The sequence below is a fragment of the Lissotriton helveticus genome, chromosome 5_1 (assembly GCF_964261635.1).
Source record: "Lissotriton helveticus chromosome 5_1, aLisHel1.1, whole genome shotgun sequence".
Taxonomy (NCBI): domain Eukaryota; kingdom Metazoa; phylum Chordata; class Amphibia; order Caudata; family Salamandridae; genus Lissotriton; species Lissotriton helveticus.
Genome location: NC_136065.1, coordinates 1,073,158,003 through 1,073,184,204, shown reverse-complemented (window position 1 = coordinate 1,073,184,204; position 26,202 = coordinate 1,073,158,003). Strand labels below are relative to the sequence as shown.

The window sequence follows — 26,202 nt, the reverse complement described above, 5'->3', positions numbered from 1 at the left end:
CTATTATCGGAGTTCTCTAAGAGATTGCTGCCATAATTTTTCACCACACTGCATGGCACCAAAGGGACAAGTAGATTTGTTTACAGGACGAGTAGATTTATGAAGCAACCTGTCCCATTGACAAGTAATATTTTATCAAATTCCACACCCTTGCTGCTTACTCTATCCAGGAACCCAGCATAAGCGAACATCTAAGCAGTTATGACAAATTCTATTTGTCAAGGCTGGGTCCTTCTGCATGAGAGGACCAGCAAGGTAGATAGACGATTTGTGGCAGATAAAGAGCCCAGAGAGGTGGAGATTGATCATCCTATAGAGAAATTTTCTTCCAGGTTTAGGGGCACACCGTCCAGGGTGAATTGCCTGCACAGACCTGCTATGCCATTGAAGGAGCAGTACTCCAAGAAAGAGATGCAGTTATCAGCCCGCACTTAGGTTAAAGCAAGTATTCGCTAACCTGTATGTACTTTCCCTTCAAGGCTATTGATTATCTAATGCCCTTCAATGAAGCGACTGCCAGGGAGCTTAGTTTCAAAGCAGTGCTTTTTTTTTTAGCATGCATCCTTTACGTATGAAACTCATAGCCTCTTGCTCCTTTAGGGCCTTTCTGGTCCTTAAGGAACATCCATTGGGAAGGTATTTGTTACACTATTCTCAGTGAAATCTTGTAAACCAAGTTAGGAGAAAGAAATCCAGCCCCATATTGATGGCCATTAACCTAAAGCAACCCACTTCCTGGTGCAGTGTTTGTTTTGGGGGTCAGGAAGCAGTACCCTTCCTCTATATTTCCTAGTCTACTGGAAAAGAAGATTAATGTAATGGACACTGGGAAAGAAACGTTGTGGCACTACCCTTAATAAACCAGCATGACCGGCTCAGATCTGCTTTTCTGGAACTTTTGAAAGGACTTCTGCCCATTATGATTAATGCTCACTATGAGGTCCACAAACTATTGGCCTTGTGAAAAAGGAATTCACCACTTCTCATTATGAAAGTTTGAGAAGAGATGGTCCTTTTTTTGTGGATTAAAAAACCTTACTGCCAAACACTTCATCAAAATCATAAGTTTGGGAACCAGTGGCAAACCAATCGCTTTAGTTTGAGAAAACTTCTCACTATCTTTCAAGTGGCCGAACATATTGTAAGATAAATAGGTGTTCAACATTATACACTATGGCCCAAGATTCATAAAGGCTTTGCTGCCCGTTTCCACTGTGGAAACCATCAGGCCGTCTTGTGCCAAGTAGTTGAGGATGTAACCATTGTTCTTAAAGTAAGTGACAGAAGCAGTTATAAATTTAAAAGCAGCAAAGGCATGTATTTATGCCATTTCCCATTAAGAAAGACACCCAAAAAGACAGGTGGCTAGGACCTAGCTGTTTCTTCAAACCCATGAACATGGGATACTAAGTAGCAGTTGATATTCCTTACCTTGCACCAAATCTATCCTGATTTAAAGCAGGGACACTGGATCTGAATATTTGACCACCAAGATGCATATTTTCAAGTCTCTATTGAGATAAGGAAACCGCCATCGGAGTCCATGTTCAACAAATACAAAGTACTTCCTTTTGTAAAGGCCATACCCCATATATTCTTTTTAATGCGTGGCAATAGTAACATCCTACCTTTAGGTAGGGAAGATATTCATTTACTCTTCTGGGGATGAGGAATCTCAAAGACAATTTACCAGATGACGAGAAGGATTATTATTTGCCCCCTGATACACTGCACAATCTATAGTTCATTGACCGGCACAGCAAATTGACTTCCACTACATTACAGAGGAAAGAGGGCTCTTTTGACCCAAGGAACACAAAAATGTGTCCTTCAGAAGACTGGTTTTGCACCATACCTCAAAAACATCATTCACTTCAGACAAACCCTCATCCTAGTTCCAAAGAGATCTCATCTCTGCTTTGATAATTTTCATGGTTCATCATGCATAACTACTTACTTAGCCCTACAGAATTGCCTTCAAGACCAGTGACTTCAGAAATCTAGAATGTAAGCAGATCGTTATAAATGTCCTTTCGTTCATCACTCTCTCTCTCGCTCCCTCTCCCTCTCCCCCTGCCTCTCCCCCTGCCTCTCCCCCTCCCCCTCTCTTCCTCTCCCTCTCCCCCTGCCTCTCCCCCCTCCCCCTTGCCTCCCCCTCCCCCTCCTTTCCCACTCCCACTCCCACTCCCCCTCCCCCCCTCCCCCTCTCCCTCTCTCCTCTCTCTCCTCTCTCTCCTCTCTCTCTCCTCTCTCTCTCCTCTCTCTCTCTCTCTCTCTCTCTCTCTCTCCTCTCTCTCCTCTCTCCTCTCTCTCCTCTCTTCTTCTCTCTATCTCTCTCTCTCCTCTCTATCTCTCTTCTCTCTCCTCTCTCTCCTCTCTCCTCTCTCTCTCCTCTCTTTCCTCTCTATCTCTCTCTCTCCTCTCTATCTCTCTCTCTCCTCTCTCTCTCCTATCTCCTATCTCTCCTATCTCTCTCTCTCCTATCTCTCTCTCCTATCTCTCTCCTTCTCTCTCCTATCTCTCTCTCCTATCTCTCTCTCTCCTATCTCTCTCCTATCTCTCTCTCCTATCTCTCTCTCCTATCTCTCTCTCTCCTATCTCTCTCTCTCCTATCTCTCTCTCTCCTATCTCTCTCTCTCCTATCTCTCTCTCTCCTATCTCTCTCTCTCCTATCTCTCTCTCTCCTATCTCTCTCTCTCCTATCTCTCTCTCCTATCTCTCTCTCTCCTATCTCTCTCTCTCCTATCTCTCTCTCTCCTATCTCTCTCTCTCCTATCTCTCTCTCTCCTATCTCTCTCTCTCCTATCTCTCTCTCTCCTATCTCTCTCTCTTCTCTCTCTCTCCTCTCTCTCTCTCCTCTCCTCTCTCTCTCCTCTCTCTCTCTCTCTCTCTCTCTCCTCTCTCTCTCCTCTCTCTCTCCTCTCTCTCTCCTCTCTCTCTCCTCTCTCTCTCTCTCTCTCCTCTCTCTCTCCTCTCTCTCTCCTCATCTCTCCTCTCTCTCTCCTCTCTCTCTCTCTCTCTCCTCTCTCTCTCTCTCTCCTCTCTCTCTCTCCTCTCTCTCTCCTCTCTCTCTCCTCTCTCTCCTCCATCTCTCCTCTCTCTCTCCTCCATCTCTCCTCTCTCCCCTCTCTCTCCTCTCTCTCCTCTCCTCTCTTCTCTCTCCTCTCTTCTCTCTCCTCTCCTCTCTCCCTCATCACATTCTGTTTAGTAAACTATTGCCATCCAGACTATTTTGACAGTCCAGAAAAAGATGTGCAGACGGATTGACTGGCATTTCAGCCAAATGTGTTGCAAATAGATAGATAAAATAACACCATCATGATTGAACTGAGGGACAACCATCTAACCCCAAACTCTTTTTTTTTAAATAATTTTTTTGTATTTCAAAATCTATTGGAGAATGTTATGATAGAAAAATGCGACATGAAGTTTGTCCTAATTTACCAAATTCACAGGAGCATGTTTCGGGACGTTCTAGCTTGAATCTAAAATAATCCTTTTGCTATTTGAGATTTAATTAGCAGGCTGAAGTAATAGGCCTGCTTGGTTTGGGAAATCATGAGTGCACGAGGTATGCAGAACACTTACTAAAAACTACTCAAAGGGGGATATTTATGGGGGTGATTTCTCAAATAGCCCCTTTTCACCATGGTCGACACACACAACAGTTACTCAGGTGTTCTAGATTTTTCATTCAACACATTCCTTTGCTACCAAAGGTGGTCCTAAAACTCTAATTACCAAAATGAGTAGCTTGAATGTAGTTATCCTCAGCTGGCCTTCCCAGAGGTGATATTGCGACCGCCTCATTTCTGAAGAAACTTAAGTTGCTTTGGAGGCTGTATTTCATAGTCCGGAAGACCAACCTAGTATTTCAATTCTACCTTCCATGGCTGAACTTCACAAAGTTACTCCTGAATACCTGCAGTATTGTCATGTGAACCTCCTAATGAACTATGCAGAATTGTGAAGATAAGGAGTGTTTGTGTCCTAGTGTACTAGATTGACCAAACAACAATATTAGCCATAGCAGGTTCTATAAAATCTCCTTCTCAGATATCCCTTTCACCATTCCAATGGCCATGGACTTCCAGAATGTATAAAAGTGTCTATCCTCAATTGCCAAGACCTTCATGGTATTTGGATTGAATGTGGTCCTGGAAAGGTGAGAAAAATGCACGTGCTGTTTTTGCATGAGCCCACACTATGATATGTTTGCCTTCTAATTGTAATTTCAGTTTTCCATGTAATTCATGCCCATTCTTTTCCATGATTTCCTAAACACTATTACTTTAGCAATGATGCCTTCTCACCGAAAGTGAAAAAATAACTCCTCTGCACCACCTTGAGACACTGAGGAAAGTAGAAAAAATATTGTTAGTTCTAGAGCTAGTTAATTCTAGAACCACCTTTGGTGGAGTATAGGAACCTATAGGTCATTCTGCAAAAGTTAATTCTGCTACATTTGCTCTCATGAGGAATGTTAATAATTATTGATTGTGAAGAACTGTAAATGGCTGATCCACCTATTTCCTGGATACTACAGTTTTGATTATATCTCTCTAACAGGAAAAAGTTTTCTTGCTAATAAGTGTGTTCATCTAAACATTTCACACTATTTGTGGCTTATAAATATTAATAAAGATCTCCTTATGGAGAAGTAAAATGTACTCATTTGTAATCCTCGTGTACTTCAAGCGCATCTTCATTACTTTCATAAGCAACCCGACTGCCCTCATGATAGTGCCAGGAGTATGGATGTTATTTAGTGATTGCTCTTCCTCTGTCTTGCCTGTCCAAACAAAATTGTGATGTTTAATAGTGCACTACAGTCTGGTCTCTGGAACATGCATAAAGCGGTCTTAAAATGATACTATTAAATTCCTCTCAAGACTTAACTGTAGAGTAGAACAACAATTGTCTTAGTCTCCTTTACAAGAGGTGAATTAAAGACTTCTGGAGTATGAAAACAAGCCAGAACCTGTCCTCTTTAGACAGACAAATATTTCTAGGAAGTGATTTATTTTCTCAAAATAAACTTTCTACATTCCCTCATCCAGATACAAATATTACATTATTAGAAGTTTAAAAAATGGGCAATCTTCAGATCTGTAGGTCTATTGCTTGAAGATCAGTGTCTTTAGTTTGTTTGAGAAGCAGATGTGGAAAGGAACTTGTCAGATTTGAACTCCAGTGAAGCTCCACACCATTGAGGACTAGCAGGGGAAAGTTTAGCCTTCTCTATTCCCGGAGTTTCATTCTGCTGATGCTGCATGACTTGAAAATCCCTCTTTATGTCTTCATTCTGCATCCCAAGGATTTTTATGTTCTGTTCTTGACTTACTGAAAGGTGATGCAGCATGCATTAAAGGTTATGTAAGTTGGGAGCTTGAGAAAGTAGAACTGTAAATTCGCCAGTATTAGGGTCTTTCATAGATTCACATGCCTGAATCATTCGCCGTTGTCGGAGTGGGAGTCCCACGGTACATAAAAAAGCAATAATATGCAATAATATCCTTAGAAAAAACTGGTAATAACCAACCAGGAAGTAAAGTAGCCCAAGCTACCATGGAAAAAACTTCCACACTCATGACTATCCTAGTCATTTTGTGTAGCTCAAACTGCAGCCAATCAGGCAACAGCACCCACCAGAAAGTCCTCCTCAGAGGCTCAGGCTCTCAGATTTTCTACCGCATGTCGTGTGAAGGGAGTCTCCCTGAGCTCTGCTCAGTACTCTATTTCCTTCACCTTTCTGGATTTGAAGATGTCTTCATCTAAGAAGTCTTTATTCAGGCCTTATGACTCTTGTGGTAAGCTCAGACTTTTCAAAGAAGATCCCCACAAGAGGTGCATTTACTGCCTGTACCCTGACCATCAGGTGAAGGACTGCAAGATTTGTAGGACCTTCTCTCAGAAAACCCTCAAGGACAGAGAGGGCCGCTTGCTTCTGTGGCTACAAAAGCTCAAGGATCAAGAAAATCCTGTTTCTGAAGTGGGCAGTATTGCCTCTGGGTCCACTGTAGCTTCCAGGAAGAGAGCTGCTGATCAGGTGTTATCTTCTCCTGGGGCCAAGATGAGGGGCCTTCCACTTCTAAGGCTCCCCCTACCAAGTCAAAACTGATGTCATCCCCGAGAAGAACAACCAAAATATTACCTCAAAAATCAACTTCTGAGAAGGCTTTACCTCAGAAAAAGACCCTGTCGACGACGATGCCGTCGTTGACTCCTTCGTCGACGAAGATTCCCGTCGACGCAACATCTACGTCTACGGTAACTTTTACTTCTCCAAAGCTTGAGATGTTAATGTCGACGGCGTCTTCATCGTCGACGATGGTTTGTCACTGTCAGACTTATCTGGTCGACAAGAGAATCGGCGGCGGCCATCGTCAGCGCCCCGTCGACGGCCAGGCTGAAGAAGATTCCGTCGACGACCGCTTCGTCGACAGCACCGTCGACGGTTGTTCCATCGCCGTCGACTAACATCCCGCCCGCTCAGATGCCATTAACATTGGCAACAAATGTACAGCACATGCTGAATGATGAATTATTATAGACGCTTTCCACCGTCTAAGTCAGCTGACTCTGTGCCTCCTACACCTGTGGTGCAAACGCCTATTTCTGATTTCAGACCTCCAGGGTCTCCTCCACCTGTAGCATCCCATCAGCAGGAACAACAACATTCTTCTGACGAAGAAGAAAGAGAAGAAGGTGAAGTCGATGACTAATCTATGATGTCGGAGTGGGACGATTATCAAGTCCAAACACCTTCTCCTTCACCTCCGGCAACCGCTGATTTACCTCCTGTGGATGTAGGAGGGTTCCATCTTCTAATGGAAAGAGCTACAAAACGTTTCCATATTGACATGGAGATTACACAGCAGGAATGCTTACTCTATGATTTCAAAGACCAGCCTAGGAAGCAGGTTAAATCTATTCCTATTATTGATTTCATCTGGTAAGAGGGAATTAAGGTTGTCTACTCCTGCATCTATCCCTCCAGTACTGCCGAGGATAGATAGAAAATATAAGGCTCCTGAAAAGTCCCCAGCTTGCCTTATAGGACATCCGAAATTGGATTCGGTGATCATTCAGGCTGCACAGAAGCAATCTAGAAATCCTTTCTCTCCAATCGCAGCCCCACCGGATAGAGACGGCAGGCGTCTAGGCGCTATTGGGAAGCGTGTGTCTAAGATGGCAGCAACTACAGTCCGGGCTGCCAACTCATTAGCCATTCTGGGCAGATGTGACCGGCTGATGTGGTCTGACATCTCGCCATATGTCAACATGCTTGCAGAGCCCTCCAGATCAGAAGCTCTGAAAATATTGCAGGAAGGTGAAATGATCTCGGCTGAGATAATTGATTCTGCAGTTGATGTGGCTTCAACTGGATTCAGGCAGTTAGCAGGAGCTGCTGTCTTGCGTAGACGAGGCTAGCTAAGAGCGACTTCGTTCCGTCAGAAGTTAAAGCTAAGGTATTAGATATGCCTTTCGACGGGGAGTTTTTGTTTGGTCCGCAAGTAGAGGAAGCTTTGCAGACGATCAAAAAGGACACAAACCGCCAGATCCCTTGGCACCTTACAATTTGAGAAGCCGCCCTTTCGAGGTGCGACAGGACGTGGATCGTCCTCTACTAGAGGAGGTTATAATCAGCAGTCCTCCTACAGACAAGGGAATTAACGTTACCGAACTCAACGTTACCATTCCTACGGCCAGCACAACACTAATTATTCCCAAAACAAAAGAAAGCCTGCCTACCGCGGAAAGGATAAGAGACAATGAGTATCATCGCCTGCCACCGCTACTGCCGCAGTCTCTCATAAAGATTGGAGGAAAAAATCTCAAATTTCTACTCGAAATGGTCTGCAGTAATTGCAGTGTATTCCACCTAACCACAGCTACCAAAAGGTAACCCTGAATAACAACACAACGTGGGAATTACGTCAGTTTACCAACTGCAATACCACAGGAGTGATCTTTTTGATTACCTGCACATGCAACCTACACTACGTAGGAATGACGACAAGAAAGGGGAGCACACGAATAGTGGAGCACAGAACCAACATTAGATGCAAACTGGCAACCAGAAGAATGACGAGTCACTTCATTGACAAGCAACACACACCAAATGATCTCAAATGGGTAGTGTTGGAACACATTAAACAAAAAGAGAACCTTGAGAAAATACTACATGAGCGCGAACAGCGTTGGGTATTTAAACTCTGCACCGACACCCAAGGACTCAATGACGATATACCCTGGGGCGTTTTCACCTAATTCCAGACCCAAAATCGGGAGAACGACCCTGCCCTCCTTAAACCACACTTAGGGCATCATGTAACACTCCTAAGCTCTCTACCCCTTTGGAATTTGGTTTCCACAACCAAATACAAGGTATGAAAAACAACCACCTCACAATTCTGAGACATATTGTCCTACTGTAACTATCATGACCAACATGAAAAGGTTAACCTGGATTAAAGCGGAAAGATTCCTATACCAGCCCGATCCTGGCATACTCTTTCACCACTGACTATGGAATTATTGTCAATGATATCTGATATCTCCAAGTCAATAAATCCAAGTTGGGCCAGTAATTACAAAATATTTTGGTGGCAATATTAGACGTTGCTTAATAATCGCCATGCAGTGGCGACCATGATCAATGTCTGCAGCGCGACCGACCTAAGAAGGCCGCCAAATTTGTTAGTACTGTGGCAGCCATTATTAATCAGGTCACGGTCTAGTCTTGCCGCCACACGTGGCAACGCGGAACACGGAAGTCCTTTTAAAGCTCCCTTGCCTCGAGACACGCTAAGATGCGGTCCGGCAGGGAAGCTGACTAGGTGTTTTGAGCCCGGCGTCTCCGAGTATCAAGTAAGTTCCTTCTCTCCCGAACAGGTTGGACAACCAACGAGGGTAAAGGCAACACCCTCGCAGCCATTTAAAAGGTTCTTTAGCGATTCCTCCATTTACAAAGGAACGGCAAACCATCACAGCCGTTCTTCTTTTTCTTTCTCTCCCCATTTTTCATTTCTCATTTTAGGATTGTTTCATAGGAGGCACCGCCACTCGCCGTGACCATGAAGTGCTATTAGGCACAGTGACAAGTAATAGTTCCCGCTATTATCACGCAATTATGTTTTCATTTGTCTGAAAGAACGTGTGTGTTTTAATTGTCATATTAAGTCCTGTGTTGTTTTTATGTGTGAATTCACACCCAGCACCATCACCAATTTTTTTTCTAGACTTACTCCCTGGATTGCTGAGTCTGCACGCACCAATATGGAGCAATCCACCCATATTGATATGCAAAGTTGGAGGAATAATGTATACCCCGCTCAAAGGAGCGGGTTTTTATTTCTAATTTCTTTCCATTTATCTTTACAGATATACTACGAGAATTAGGAATCCTATGTATTTAAACGCATGCTTTTATTAGTAGCAGTGTACATTATTGTTTGTTTATGTTTGTTTTCCTATTAGGATAAATTAGGAGTGGCTTACACAAGGCTGGTCCCTGTGTGGTCCTGAGGAAGAGCTAGGGGAAGCTCGAAACATGTCGACCGCACACTGATTCCTTTCCCATTATAGTTTGGTACACAGTGTCTACCCCATTTTTAACCATACCCACCTAGGAGCAGGAATAAAAATTATTTGAGGACCACTAGAACGGTATTTTTAATCACCAACACCCACTCCACCTCACATTGAACAACACATAGTCCTTCAATAAGTGCTCCTACATAACTTCGCAAGTCGTAGCACTCCCCAGTTCCTAGAGAGCTGTGATGGCCCCAATGATGAAGCATGTCACCGTGGGAAACCCTGGTGAGTGAGGGGACTCAGAAAATAAAGTTTTATTTTCTTCTTTGGCAGTTGTCTGACCATAATGGCCAGTAGCCAACATACACGAACTAGGTCATAGAACCCAGTACCTTTGGTTTATGTCTTATGCTTACCTTAATAACAACAGACAGGTGGGTCTTGGACATTGTGGCCAAGGGCCATGCCCTCTAATTCGAAAAGTTCCCTCCAAACGTCCCCCCAAGGGGCCCACCTCCAGCTCATCTCCGAGCTATTTTCCCATTTTACCTAGTCACAGGAGGTTCCTGCGATTCAGAGTGGCTGGCAGGGACTTTCAGTTCAAGGTCCTCTCTTTCGGGCTGCGTTCAGCACCCAGGGTGTTTACAAAGGTCTCTGCTCCGGTAGCAGCATACCTCCGGCTGGAGGCAATACAGATTTTTCTCTACTTAGACTGTCTTATCAAGGCGAGTTCTTACGCAGACACAGACAACCTTATCCGGCGGTGTCTGTCTCTATTCCAGTCACTGGGTCTCTCCATCAATGTCAGCAAGTCACAGCTAGAACCATCCCAAAGACAAGCTTTCTTGGGAGCAACCTTGGACACACAGCTGGTACAAGCCTTTGTGTCGGACGAAAGGCAAGAAAGAATACAGAACATGGCTCGAATCTTACTCTCAAGAGAGTCCGTTTCAGTCCGACAGTACAAGTCATTTCTGGGGATGGTTTTTTCTTGCATTCCTTTGATACGGAATTGCCGTCTCAGGATGAGACCTCTTCAAGAAGAACTCAACCTGCAGTGGCTGCAGGTCTCTGGCTCATTCGAGGACATCATCCGGATAACCCCTCGCATCTGAGGTGCTCTTCGCGGTGGATTCAAAGAAAAAATTTACAACAGGATTGCGCGTTCCTCCAAGACGCACAAAACTTAACAATCACCACGGACGCATCCCTCGAAGGCTGGGGAGCACGTCTTCAAGGGTGACGGTCAGCAGGAGATGGAGTCCTCAACAGAAGGTCTGGCACATCAATCTGTTGGAGCTATGAGCCTTCTTCCTAGCCCTCAAGTCCTTTCGGGCTATCGTTCAAGGGGCCGCGGTATTGGTTCGCACAGACAATACTACAAGCATGCACTATTTGAACAAACAGGGAGGAACAAGATCCGCTCTTCTGTTTCAGGAAGCCCAAGATATATGGGCAATACGTCACAGAATCAATCTTCTGGCGGTCCACGTACCGGGGAAGGCGAACGTTCTTGCAGACACTCTCAGCAGGACAACGGTGTCTACCCACGAATGGGAACTTCATCAACCTACGGTGGATCGGATTTTTCAACAGTGGGGTCATCCAGATCTAGACCCCTTTGTGACCAAGAAGAACAGCAAATGCCGGTTCTTTGAAAGCTGGCATCCCCACAAAGACACTCAGAGGAATGCGTTTTCGATCAGCTGGTCTCAAATATATGCTTACGCCTTTCCTCCAATACCGTTGGTTCCCAGAGTGCTCTGGAAGATGAAGACGGAGCCGTGTCGCCTGATTCTTATTGCCCCCCAGATGGCCTCGCCAATACTGGTTCACCGAGCTCCTTTTCCTATCGGAATGCGAACCAATCCAATTTCGCCCAATACTGGATCTCCTCTCAATTCAGGACGGTCAGATTTACCATCCGGACCAGACATCTCTGAAATTAGCGGCTTGGTGCCTGAGTACCTTGAATTTGCCCATCTGAATATCCCTGCAGATTGCAAGGAGGTGCTAGCCAAAGCAAGAGCACCTGCTACGATAAAGACATACAGGCTTAAGTGGAAGAGGTTCTGTATCTGGTGTCAATCGGCTGAGATTCATCCTTTTCAGGCAAGACCAGGTCAAATATTGCCTTTTTTTCTTACATCTGGCAAAATCAGGATTATCTCCTGCAACTTTGAAAGTTTTCCTAGCTGCCATTTCAAGATATCGTCAGGATGGTTCAACTCCACTTTACTCTTCAAGAATTATACAGCAATTTTTTAAAGAACTTTTTAGAATGTTTCCTCCTGGCCGTTGTCCACCACCATCGTGGCACCTCAATGTAGTGTTAGTGCAATTAATGCGCCACCCTTTTTAACCAGTTGATTTAAAACTTCTTACATGGAAAGTTTCACTTTTGTTTGCCTTGACTTCATCTAGAAGGGTCAGTGATGTCCAGGCTTTCACGGTCCATCCACCCTTCTTACAATTCACGTCCGATTCAGTTGTGCTCTGCCTTACCCAAAATTCATGTCTAAGGTGCCTTCGGATTTTCATCTGAACGAGCCAGTCATCTTAAAGGACATTTTTTCCTAACCCTCAATCCCCTGCAGAGAGGGCATTGCATACATTAGACATCAAAAGGTGTTTAAAGTTCTATTTACAAAGAACCTCTACAATACGCAAATCTGACCAGTTTGTAGCCTGTGGAAAAATTCATCAAGGTCATGCAGTGTCTAAGCAAACAATAGCAAGATGGATCTCTGCAGCTATTGATTTTTGCCATATACAAGCAGGAAGACCTTTGCAGGCAGCTCCAAGGGCTCACTCTACAAGAGCCATGTCTTCCTCGACCGCTCTTTTCGCTGGGTTCCTCTTCAGGACATTTGCAGAGCAGTCAATCAATCAATCAGGAGTTTGTTAAAGCGCGACTACTCACCCGTAAGGGCCTCAAGGCGCTAGGGTTGGTGGGGGCTGTTGGGGGGGTGCAGGTTCCATTCCATCAAGGAGGGGGTCTGTCGAAGAGCCAGGTTTTGAGGTTTCTTGCGAAGATGGGGAGCGATGTTGTCTGTCTGAGGTGGAGCGGAAGGGCGTTCCATGCTTTGGCCGCGAGGAAGGAGAAGGAGCGGCCTCCCGATCTGGTCTTTCTGGTGCGGGGGACCACAGCGTAGGAAAGCTGGGCTGATCGTAGGGTCCTTTGGGGTGCGTGGAATTTGAGCCGGCTGTTCAGGTATGCTGGTCCGGTGCCGTGGAGGGCCTTGTGTGCGTGGGTGAGTATCTTAAAGGTGATTCTCGCCTCGACGGGGAGCCAGTGGAGTGTGCGCAGGTGCTGGGAGATGTGGCAGTGTTTTGGCAGGTTGAGGACCAGTCTTGCGGCGGCGTTCTGGATGTTCTGTAGCGTGCGGATGAGGTTTTTGTTTATTCCGGCGTAGAGTGCGTTGCCGTAGTCGAGTCTGCTGGTGACCAGGGCGTGAGTGACTGTCTTTCAGTGTTCGAGGGGGATCCATTTGAAGGTCTTACGAAGGAGGCGGAGGGTGTGGAAGCAGGAAGATGAGACTGAGTTGATCTGGCGGTCCATTTTGAGCTCGGAGTCCAGGATGATTCCCAGGTTGCGTGCGTGGTCTGTGGGGGTTGGCGGGTTTCCGAGGGCGGTGGGCCACCAGGTGTCACTCCAGGCGTCGGGGTTTGGGCCCATGATGAGTACTTCTGTTTTGTTGGTGTTTAGTTGTAGGCAGCTGTTTTTCATCCATTTGGCGACGGCTTCCATGCCTTCTCGAAAGTTGCGTCTGGCGGTGTTGGGCTCGTTGGATAGGGAGAGGATGAGCTGGGTGTCGTCTGCATATGACGCGATGTTGAGTCCGTAGGTTCTGACGATGGGTGCAAGTGGAGCCATGTAGATGTTGAAGAGCGTCGGGCTGAGGGAGGAGCCCTGGGGGACTCCGCAGGTGATAGGTGTGGGGTCCGAGAGGAAAGGGGGGAGTCTGACCCGCTGCGTCCTGCTGGAGAGGAAGGAGCAGATCCAGTCGAGGGCCTTGTCCTGGATTCCTGCATCGTAGAGTCTGCGTATTAGGGTGCGGTGGGAGACTGTGTCGAACGCCGCTGATAGGTCGAGGAGGATGAGGGCTACTGTTTCTCCTTTGTCCAGTAAGGTGCGGATGTCGTCTGTTGCGGCGAGGAGGGCAGTTTCCGCCGCAGCAACCTGGGACAGCAGGCATACTTTCACCAAACATTATTGTTTGGATGCAGCCAGCGAAACTGATGCTTCAGTGGGTCAAGCAGTTCTGCGTAATCTTTTCAGATAAGTTGAGCCTCTGTTTCCATCCTCCTCTTTATTGCTTTCCAGACGCGTTCTTCAGGTTTATTATTATTATTATTATGTACAGTCTTATAAGACTACAAAGTTTCATGCTTTTAGAAATGAGGCATTTCATTATATGATTGTGTCTTTCATATGCACTGTCTTATGCTACAAATAGCGTCTTCCAAGCATTATTATATGCTGCTATCTACTCTGATTCAGGCATGTGAATCTATGAAACACACCCTAATACTGGAGAAGAACAATAGTTACTTACCTGTAATCTGTGGTTCTCCAGTATTGGTGTCTTTTATAGATTCACATGCAACCCGCCCACCTCTCCTCAGAGGCTCTTAGGCTAGGTTGGTATTACCTTTACTCCTGTGCGAGAAAATCTGAGAGGCTGAGCCTCTGAGGAGGACTTTCTAGTGGGTGCTGTCGCCTGATTGGCTGCAGTTTGGGCTATACAAAATGACTAGGATAGTCATGAGTGTGGAAGTTTTTTCTATGGTATATGGGGCTACTTTACTTCCTGGTTGGTTATTACCAGTTTTTTCTAAGGATATTATTGCATATTATTGCTTTTTAATGTACCGTGGGACTCCCACTCCGACGACGGGGAATGATTCAGGCATGTGAATCTATGAACGACACCAATACTGGAGAACCACAGATTACAGGTAAGTAACTATTGTTCTTATTGTGCCAAATTTCTGCGGTCCTAGTTTTAAGAATGCTCTTTAAAAAAGTCAGATGGATCTTTGGGACTCCTGCGAGTAAAGTGTTGCCATCATCAAGATGATGGCACTGTCAGCTGAACGGCTGGTCTGAGCAGTTTAAATCTGTACAGTAGGGTCAGTTAATGCCAGGCAGGTCTGTGCACAGTGTATGTGCTTAGGCTGATCTCGTTAAAAAAGCCCTATAGATTTTCTGCTAAGTGGTAGAGTAGTGTCATCCATATTCAATTCATTGTGCCATTCCTGAAGTTTGGATGTTGCTGACTGGCATATTAGTGCAAAGAGAATGGTGCCTTGGTTGAGTACCTCTTGGGAGAGGCATTGTAAATCCACTCTTAAATGATTGCGGCATAAATCTTTAAGCTGATTGAGGTCTTATGTGAGACCTTGAGGGAGTGCAGGTTATCATTTGGTTACTGGTTAATGCTCACATGCTTTTCGGTTGGTGGGACTCTAGGTTGTCATGTGCAAGCTGAAAGTCTTGAGAGGATGATGCCTTGGGAGTCACCACAGGCTATTAATATGGGCTTGTCAATAATCTGTGTGGCCTCTGTTCAGATATGTTTACAATGACTGCAGGATGGTGCAACAAAGCAATTACTGAATGTGTTTGACTCTGTCTACGATCATGCTGAGCTTGACAAAGCCTGCACAGGTGTCAAGTAAGATTAAAAAGAATAAATTGCCTTTGGCACTCATCTGACAGTCATCGTCACCCACTTGGATGGTTGCTCTTTTTATGTTACAAGGTGGCCTGAGGTCAGACACACTGTCCTGCAGCAGAGCTTTACTCCTTATTCTGTTGTGGAGCTGGTTTGCAGCTGACTTGTCAGTGATCTTGCCCATAATTGTATAGTGTAATAGACACGTGTTTTGTGAGGTTGTGTGAAGCTAGGCTTGACATTCTTCAGCGACACACGATCTCTTTGATCTTCAGAGCATCTGGGAAGGTGCCCTGCAAAAGGAAATCAGTTGAAGCAATAATCTTGTTTAATCGTGACAAACCCTCTTTTCATGTGGCAACTTTTGTCATTCCACTTTGGCCTCCACCACAGGTTATTGAAATGACTGTATTTCTGAACTTGTGAATGTGCTGTGTAGATGCAATTATGACAGCAATGGTTTGAATAAGAACATCCATGGCATGTAGGTAAAATCTGGTTATATCACATTACATGTGGGCTTTGAAGGTGAACTAATTATACTGGAGGCAGGTCCAGAGTTTCAGAATGTTCATCTGTCCCACATAGATAGTTTATGGTAACTCACTGACTCCTGAACTTAAGTTACAATTTTCTTTGTCCTTCTGCCAGGCGCAACCAGTGGGAATGAACAAAAGATGTATGATGCATGTTTTTAATTATTTTCTATTTCTAATAAACTTAAATCTGCATGTTCTTTAACCTTTCCAGTTGGTGGCCACAGTTCTCAAGTTCCTCTTCTCCGTGAGAATGAATCAGGTATGCACAAGCACTGGAATTATTTTTAAGTGTTATTGTATATTTTTCAGAAATACATGTACTTTTCATTATAAAATATGAGGCTGCTTAACACATCTCGGCCAACCCAATGTCTCATCAAATCTAGTTGTGTTTGCTTGGGTTTTGAGCTAGAATCTGAAATTCAGTAACATTTTGTTCTTACCAAGGTTGCAATTATAATTGACCGGTATTTTAAGCCTTTAATTGCAAAATGGTGTTTTCATTATTAGTAATCGCTAACTTGCTGATTAGAATATTGCAAAAAAAGTCTAGTACTGTTTCATAGTGGAAGGTTAGTTTGCATTGGCTGCCCACCCACAGCAGATTTGAACAGTTACAGATCAGCCTGATTGCCAGTCTTGAAGGCAGAACCTCAGTGGTACCCAGTCTTTATCTCTTAATGCAGATGCACTATAATACCTTTGTCAAGATGTCCATGGTTGACCGACTTGAAAACTATGTTGCTCTTCCTCACCTGTTGACAGTCGAGGTCTGTGCGTCGCTATTGCAACATACTTCATTTATAGCGAGTCTCAGTTGGTTGTATCCAAGAATTAATGAGACATGTTAAGGAGCGTATCTTTCTGTAGGTTAATGCTGGCCAGAGCAGGTTTAAGTGAAATGCTAAAGAATCTTGCTACTTGGATAAGATTTATATTCGGTCCCTAGTTTTCCTGCTGACGTTTCCTTGTATATCTGTGCAACTTCCTCGTTGGAGCATCGCTATTTCATGCTAGTGCGTGACGATCCCATTATACCAGCATTACATGTAGTACGCAATCTTTTGACAAGTCCTATTTGTACACTTGTTCAATTGATTTGTAGTAGTGATGTCGCTGATCAGTGTCTTGAATTAGACACATTACCTAGAACTCGGACAATATCTAAGTTGGAATGTGCTAGCCCAGCTGTTCTTTGCCGCAAGTCCTGCCACTGAGGCTTATGTCCTTAAGGGCTCAATCTGTGACCAAGACGAAAATCTAATGAATTGATTGTGCATCCTGTATTTGTTTTTTGTGTGATACAGTGGTGTGTAGGAGGTTGAGGTAGGTTTTTAACATTTCAGGCTTCAATTTTAAGGCTATCTCCTTTGAATTATTGCTTTTTCTATGGTTTATGAAGCAAATGGCTGTTATTTCCTGGAGTATTCCCCAATCGCGGCAAACTAGAATTTCTAAATGGTAAAATGTTGCATATGGTTCACTGCAACATGTTGTGTTAGCAAGTGAGTGAAACCAGCCCCACCCCCTCCCCTAGCAACAGGGATATTTCAACAACAGGGAGAGATCAGAGGGTGCTCTGAGACAGCAGTAATCTGCTGTTCAAGCTGTGTTTAATAGGGACTGTGCACCTCGTTTTTTTGCCAGGAGAGGGAGTAAAGTTTTATACAAACAGTACTGTTAGAGGACAAGTTTGTTAGGCCCTTACCTGCAGAATTCCAAAGCGTGTATTGAGCCTGTCTGTCTCCTAGGATATTCCTGAATAGAGGAGCAGCTTCCAATTCCCTGGCCAGCAAACCTTGTCTGAGGTCGCTGGGACCTTATATAGTCTATTGGTTGGTACATGTGTACTCTGATTGGTGGTTGTATCTGGTGTTTCTATTGGATTAAGTTTAGTGTCCTAATTGCTTGCGTATTTGAGGGTTCTAATTGGTTTCTGGGTCCGTGAGGTTGAGACTAGGGCTAGGGCTGGGATTTCTTTTGGAAGTAGGGACTGGGGCTTCCTGCGTGATTGGTTGTTGGGACTAGGGCTAGGGTTAGGCCTTTAATTGGAAGTAGCGATTAGGGCTTCCTGTGTCATTGGTTGCTTGTACTTGGGACTACTGGTAGGGCTAGGGCCTCTATTGGACGTAGAGATCAGGGTTTTTTAAACTGATTGGGTGCTTGGACTAGGGCTAAGACTGGCTGTAAGGTCCTGATCTCCTATTGGTTCTAGATTTTAGGGCTAGTGTTGTAATTGGCTAGTGTTAGGGCTATAAAAGACCAAGGCTTAGGGAGTCCCAGCCCGGGCGTTGATGCTAAGGGCAGAGGACAAGGGCAATTGCCTGTTTGAGCCTCGTCGGGACTAGGGCCAGAAATGCTGCCCATTTTCCCATTCAGTAATACCCAGCCCACACCATCCACAAACAGAGCAACACACTCACCACACCCAATGTACACCACACACTTACTACAAACCAACACTATGCACAAATCCATGTCTCAGCACCCACTACAAAACCACACCTATACACCCTTCTATCCCAGCTACCACTCATTTCCGCCATCACCTACAAACAATACACAACTCTATCCTATACCACAAACCATGACACCATACTTTTTAACTCTTGCAACAAACCAGTCTGACAAACTTTCCTCTACTTCATTCCCTCCTACACAACACACTCTGCTCACAAACACATCACCACCCCCTCTACCTTACAACCTCCTCTCACAAACAATACTATACAAACAAATCCATCGCATGAAAGAAATACACCAGCACCTCTTTTCAATACTTCTCAAAAACAAAACATATCATGCACACCAACACAACAAGAACTTCCAAGCGCAACACCTCATAAAACTTACCATCACAAAATACAAACATACACCCACCTTTCAAACAACAAAAAGGAACTGACACCAATGCCAAGCATTCTCTCTTCCACCACATCTAACACAGATACAGCAACACAGCATCTCTTCTAAACGCCTCTCATCCATTGGACAATTTAGAACCTTACTACATGACCGACATGCTGCACCACCACCCCTGACTCATACACCTTCTGCCCTAAATGCACGTGAACAATATAAGCGACATGTCACACATCACAACTTCACTTCCTCATGTCTACTGTTACACCACGAAAAGAACACAGCACACCAACTCACTCTCAAACACAGTCTCCACCACCTACACACGCAGACCCATCAAAATGCCTTCTTAGCATGCTGGATGAAGAACATCATACAGAACAGCTACACAATGGCTATCATAACACAGCTAATATAGCACTAAAAACACACCTGCTACAAACCCACACAATACTAATCACTCTTCTACAAAACAAAGTCTCACTGTCACCAAAGCCCATTCTCTAAACTGTCTACTAATAAATCCTCGACCCCTCTCTAAAAACAAACATCACATCTACGACCTTCTCACTGATGCAAAACTAGACATACTATTCGTAACTGAATCATGGTTGGGAGATGATATGGCTCTAGTCCAGCATGAAGCCGTTCCTCCAAGCTATCAAACGATCACCCATATTCGTATAGGCAAAAAAGGAGGTGGTCTAGCTGTTTTGTTCAGGCAAACGTTACATATCACTAAAGTTGACGACATCACCATAAAGAATTGTGAGGCACTTCTCACCAGATGCAATCGTACACTGTTTTCCACCTGTAATTTCCTGCTCCTTTACAGACTTCCACCTAGCAAGGCGACATTCTGAGACGCACTTCTAGACACAGTTTTAAACCTGATAATAATACACTCCAACCTATGCGTTCTAGGTGACCTCAACATTTGGTTTGACAAATCCAATATGACCCATCCAAAAATAATAATCACTGACCTAGACGCACTAAACCTGCATCAGATTGTCCACAAACTCGCACACATCGCTGGACATATGCTAGATGTCATTTCTGCTAATACCGAACTAGTTACCTTTCAAACTATAACTCCAGTCACATGGCCAGACCACCACTTGCCTGTTTGCCAACATAAAACAACACTAAGCGACTTACCTAAAACCACCTTACATCCATTCACCTATCCACCATGGAACAAACTTAATTTGGAACACTTAGAAACACAACTAACATCTGAAATAGACACGTTAGTGATAGATTCCTTACCTTAGAATATCCCCAGGCGTCAGACTGGATCTGGAAAGTTTTGCTAGCAGTACCCCTGCGCGTCAGTAGGTGGCGTTTAAGGCTCTGTGTCCGTCGCTGGCATCGTAAGCGCCGAGATGACGTCGTGGAGACTACTTGGGTGCCGCCCATGCACGCTGACGTCGGTCATTTCTTTTTCCGCGCCAGCAAGCGCAGATCCGGATAGAGCACGTACCTTAGTCACTGTTTGACTACTCTTTTGAGACTTTTGGCTCCCCTTTTTTCTCCTGGTGCACATAGGGATGCCTGGCTTTAAGTCCTGTGGGGCATGCTGTCCCAATATGTCGGTGGCGGACCCCCATGATGTCTGCTGGAGACCGACCATGACTCCCAGGCCTCTTAGGACTGTCTGTCTATGGCCCTTAAGGCCTTGCGGGAGCGGCGCAGGAAGCTACTGGAGGTCCGGCATTCGTCCCGCCACCGCTCCGAGTCTAGGAACCGTTCCCGGGACCCCTTGCGGGGCTGCAGTCGTCGCTCCTCGGGCTCCGAGTCTTCGCCTTGGATTCCGGTAAGTGACGACATAAAAAGAAGTCGAAGAAGCGTGTTCGCTCTCAGACGTCCCCCCGTCGGTCCTCTGATGCGGATGAGGGGGACAGGGGTTCTGCCCCTGCGGCTCCCACGGTCTACCCACCTTTACCGGGTCCGTCGGCGACTCCCGAACAGGTGCAAGAGTTTCTTGCCACCATGGACTGCCTTTTTAGGCCTCGGGCTCCCGCCGATGCCCCTTCGGGTCCCGCGGTCCCGTGTTGGCCCGTCGGCGCCGCCAGCGGATCCAGCTTCGGCGCCACAGGATCCTATGCCGATTGCTCCGGCCCCGGCACCACGGGGTCCGGCTCCACCGTCTGCGCCGCAGTGGGTGCCGTTCATTCCGCCCTTGCCCTGGTTCCAGGACCATTTAATTCCTGCCTGGGATCCTCATTGGGTGACGGTGCTGGACAGGACCAGGCCTTTTGTCCTTCCTCTGTCTCCGCCCCAAGGCCTTCTCCGGCACCGGAGGTGGAGCATGATTGGGAGGGATCCGAGGACCCTCTTGCCTGTCAGAGTGACTCCGAGCAGGACTGGGTGGATGATCTGGAGGACGCAGGCGACCTCGATGTCTCTTCTGACCCGGGGTATGCCTCTCCTCCTCGCCCACGATGGAGGAGGGTGCTTCCTAAAAGATGGTGCTCCGTCGGGCTGCGGAGGTCCTCAACCTGAACCTTCCTACGGTGGCCCTCAAGACTAACCTCCTCACTGAGGTGCTCCAGACAGCGTCTACCTCGTCGGAGCCGCTGCTTCCCTTCAATGACGCCCTCATTGACATCCTGTTGGGTACTTGGTCGCTGCCGGCCACAGGGGTCCCTGTGGATAAGAATGCCGCCAGGCGCCTGGTGACCCTGCCTTCCTCACCACCCATCCGATGCCTGAGAGTCTGGTTATTCAAGCCTCAACGTCTGAGTGCTTTTCCCACGGCTCTGCTGGATAAGGACTCTTAAGAAGCTGGAACAGTTCGGTAAGAGGTTGTTCTCCTCGGCCAGCTTGGGGCTGCGGTCGGTGAACACCGCCTGCTTATTAGGCCGCTATTCCCATGCGATGTGGGATACTGTGGTTCAAGAATTGCCTCAGTGGTCCTGAGGAAGTTCAGGCTGTTCTTTCCCAAGCGGTTACTGAGGGTAAGGATGCGGCTAAGTTCGCCATTCGGTGTGGTTTGGACACCTCTCACTTGTTGGGCAGTGCGATTTCTAAAACTGTTGCGCTGCGTCGCCACGCCTTGTTGCGTTCTACTGGGCTCTCGCCCGATGTCCAGAGTTCCCTCATGGACATGCCCTTTGATGGCACTCGCCTGTTATGCGATAAGGCCGACAGCGCACTGGAGCGTTTTAAGGACTCGAGGGCTACCGCCAAGTCCTTGGACCTCCCTGCCAAGAGCCCGGCCACTCCTGGTTTTCGTTCCTTTCGTGGCCACGGCAGGGGCCCCTAGGCACGTTCCTCCAGCAAGCCTGTGCAGAACCAGCCTCAGCGTGCCACGGACGCGGCTTCCGCAGGGGTGGGTCTGGGAAACAGTATGGGGGTCAGTCCACCTCAGCCTGCTGCTTCTACCTCCAAACCTTCCTAATCCGAGCTTTGTGGAGCACCCCAAGCCGGTGGGTGGGAGAGTCCTCCACCACCTCCCTCACTGGCACGAAATCACATCAGAGAAGTGGATGTTGCAGATCATCTGCGGGGGTTACTCCCTTCTCTCCAGACATGCCACCTCGGTGCTATCGCATGTCGGGGGATCACTTGGTGCTTCTCCAGCAGGAAGTCACGGCCCTTTTGGCCAAGGGGGCCATCGAGTGCGTTCCCTGCCCCAAGTCGGGAGTGGTTGTTATTCCCACTACTTTCTGGTCCCCAAGAAGGACCTCTGGACCCCCAATCGCTTCCTCTGAAAGGAGAAATTCAAAATGCTGACTCTGGCTCCGGTCCTGGCTGCCTGCGACCCTGGAGACTGGATGGTAGTGTTGGACTGGCAGGACGCATATTTTCACATTCCCGTCCTGCCGGCCCACCGGCGTTACCTGCGGTTCACGGTAGGCCAGGAGCATTTTCAGTTTGCCATGCTCCCCTTCGGCCTTACCAGTGCCCCTTGGGTGTTCACGAAAGTGATGGTGGTGGTCGCAGCCCATCTCCGCAGGTCAGGGGTATCAGTCTTCCCCTACCTCGACGACTGGTTGTTGAAGGCGGGGTCACCCCCGGCAGTCGTCACCCTCCGGCCGACCTCCTGCATTTGCTGGGGTTCTCAATCAATGTGCCAAAGTCGCACCTGAGTCCCTCTCAGAAGCTCCCCTTCATCGGAGCGGTTCTGGATTCGACGCAGTTTCGGGTTTATCCTCCTGAGCAGCGAGTCCGGGATATTCAGGCTATGATTCAGATTTTTCAGCCTCTACTCCAGGTTTGTCAGGTTGGCCCTCCGGCTTCTGGGCCTGATGGTCTCCTGCATCCTGCTAGTGCAACATGCCAGATGGCACATGCGGGCTCTGCAGTGGGACCTGAAGTTCCAGTGGGCACAGCATCAGGGCAACCTGTCCGATCACGTCCAGATCTCGTAGGGCACTGCACGCCAATTGCAGTGGGGGCTTACGAATCGCAATTGGGTCAATGGCAGATCCCTCTCCCTTCCCCAATGAGAGCACACAATGGTGACGGATGCGTCCCTCCTGGGATGGGGTGGCCACTTGGGAGATGCGGAGATCAGAGGCCTCTGGTCTCCGGCGCAGTCCGGGCTCCATATCAACCTTTTGGAGCTTCGGGCGATCCGACTTGCACTGAAAGCAATCCTTCCCTCTGTCCGGGGAAGGGTGGTGCAGGTGTTCACGGGCAACGCTACCCCCATGTGGTATTGCAACAAACAGGGCGGGGTGGGGTCCTGGACCCTATGTCAGGAGGCTCTGCCCTCTGGACATGCCTTGATGTTCCAGCCATTTCCTTGGTGGTTCAACACCTGGTAGGTTCCCTGAACACCAGTGAGGACGAACTCAGCCGCCGGCGCTTGATGGATCACGAATGGCGTCTGAACACAAACGTGGCGCAAGGTCTCTTTCCGCAGTGGGGAGAGCCTTGGTTAGATCTATTCGCCACCAAAGAGAATGCGCAATGTCATCAGTTCTACGCTTTGGAATTTCCAAGGCGGCACTCGCTTGGTGATGCTTTTCGTCGCGAGTGGAGCTGCAGTCTGTTGTACGCCTTTCCGCCTATACCACTTCTGCCCAGAGTGCTGAAGAAGATTAGGCGCGACCGGGCCCAAGTCCTCCTTGTGGCTCCGGATTGGGCTCGAAGATATTGGTATCCTGAGCTACTCAGCATGGCGATCGATCCCCCGATCCGGCTGCCTCTTCAGGAGGATCTTCTGTCGCAGCAGCAGGGTACGGTCCTCCACCAGAACCCGTCCAGTCTTTACTTTACCTCCATGTGTGGAGATTGAGCGGTGACAGTTTACTTCTTTCGATCTTCCTCCCGAAGTCTGTGATGTCATTGTGGCAGCCAGGCGTCCCTCCACAAAAACTGTATACGTCTGCAGGTGGAACAAGTTTGTGGTATGGTGCACAGCCAAGTCTGTGGATCCCCTTTCTGCCCCTCTTTCTGAAGTTCTTATGTTCCTTATTTCCTTGGCCTGGCAGGGCTCTGCTCTGGGCACTATCAAAGGTTATCTTTCTGCAATCTACGCCTTTCTACGGCTTCCTGATCAGCTTTCTCTTTTTAAGTCCCCAGTTGTCAGCCATTTTCTGAAAGGATTTACGCACACGTTCCCTCCCGTGCCATTCATCTTGCCTCAATGGGACTTGAACCTTGTCTTGACGTTTCTGATGTGCGCTCCCTTCGAGCCCCTTCATAACTGTCCTTTGCATCTTCTCACCTTAAATACTGCTTTCCTGGTTGCGATCACCTCTGCCAGAAGAGTGAGTGAGCTCCAGGCACTTTCTTCTAAACCTCCTTTCCTTTCTGTTCATCAGGACCAGGTGGTTCTGAGGACCCGTCCTTCTTTCTTGCCAAAGGTTGTCACGCCCTTTCACATCGGGCAGACCATCACTTTGCCCATCTTCTTTCTGCCTCCGCATCCTCTCAGAGAGGGAGAGGCTCCACCGTCTGGACCCAAAACGTGCGATCTCCTTCTACCTGAGCCGGACACAACAGTTCCAGGTGGATGACCAGTTCTTTGTTGGCCTCATGGGCGCCAAAAAAATTCGGGCCGTGCACAAACGGACCATCTCTCGGTGTGTCGTTCTCTGCATTAAGGCCTGTTACTCGTTGGCTAAGAAGGAGCCTCCTGTGGGGCTGCATGCCCATTCAACCAGGGCAACTGCAGCCACTACTGCCTTGGGACGCGGTGCTCCCTTGCAGGACATTTGTCAGGCAGCTTTGTGAGCCTTCCACAAAGAAACTGGACCAAAATCACCGATGACCAGCTCACCTCCTCACTCAACAACTCCACCCCAACCATCGCGGAAAACGACGACCCCAACACCGCAGCCCGAACCCTGCATAGATGGATCTCGGACAGCACCAACACCATAGCCCCCCTCAAGAAAAACAAGAATACCCGTGCCAAGAAAGCCAGATGGTTTACCACCGAACTTCGAGAGTCCAGGCGCACATGCCGCCGCCTCGAAAAGGCCTGGAGAAACACCAAATCCACAGAAGCCCACAACAACTTCAGAGCCGCCACCAACGCCCACCATCAACTCATCAGAGAAACGAGGAAAAATGCGATTGAAGACAGAATCTCCACCCACGCACACAACAGCAAGGAACTCTTCAGCATCATCAAGGAGTTCGCCCAACCCACCAGCGAGTCTACCGACATCCCTCCCTCACAAGACCTCTGCGACAAACTCAGCATCTTTTTCCACCACAAAATCAAGAGCATCTACGACAACTTCGACGAAGACAACCAACACACTGAACCCTCACCAACCACCCCCGACACCCGGAAACCAGCGATTTGATGACTGGACAGCCCTCACCACCGAAGACACACTGAAGACAATGAAGTCAATCCACTCAGGGGCCCCCACGGACCCCTGCCCCCACCACATCTTCAACAGAGCCGCCAACACCATCGCACCCATGCTCCGCCAAACCATCAACCGCTCCCTGGCGACCACCTCATTCCCCGACGACTGGAAACACGCCGAGGTCAACCCCCTCCTAAAGAAACCCTCAGCGGACCCCACCGACCTCAAAAACTACAGACCCATCTCCCTGCTCCCGTTCCCAGCGAAAGTCATCCAGAAAGCCATCAACAGCCAACTCGCCACATTCATTGAAGAACACAACATCCTCGACTCCTCCCAATCCGGCTTCAGAAAACAACACAGTACGGAAACCGCCCTCCTCGCCGCAACAGACGACATCCGCACCTTACTGGACAAAGGAGAAACAGTAGCCCTCATCCTCCTCGACCTATCAGCGGCGTTCGACACAGTCTCCCACCGCACCCTAATACGCAGACTCTACGATGCAGGAATCCAGGACAAGGCCCTCGACTGGATCTGCTCCTACCTCTCCAGCAGGACGCAGCGGGTCAGACTCCCCCCTTTCCTCTCGGACCCCACACCTATCACCTGCGGAGTCCCCCAGGGCTCCTCCCTCAGCCCGACGCTCCAACGTCTACATGGCTCCACTTGCCCCCATCGTCCGAACCTACGGACTCAACATCGTGTCATATGCAGACGACACTCAGCTCATCCTCTCCCTATCCAACAAGCCCAACACCGCCAGACGCAACTTTCGAGAAGGCAAGGAAGCCG

At 47.6% G+C, this 26,202-nt stretch overlaps 1 protein-coding gene across 4 annotated transcripts in view; it reads left to right on the top strand.

The window, feature by feature from the left end:
• The window catches only part of LSR (lipolysis stimulated lipoprotein receptor), a 314,698-nt gene that overhangs the window by 163,029 nt on the left and 125,467 nt on the right, over window positions 1-26,202 (top strand). For all 4 annotated transcript variants that reach the window (XM_078643633.1, XM_078643637.1, XM_078643634.1 and 1 more), the window contains one exon: window positions 15,975-16,022. In XM_078643633.1, the coding sequence (XP_078499759.1) occupies window positions 15,975-16,022 (48 nt within the window). The remainder of the gene's footprint in view (window positions 1-15,974; window positions 16,023-26,202) is intronic.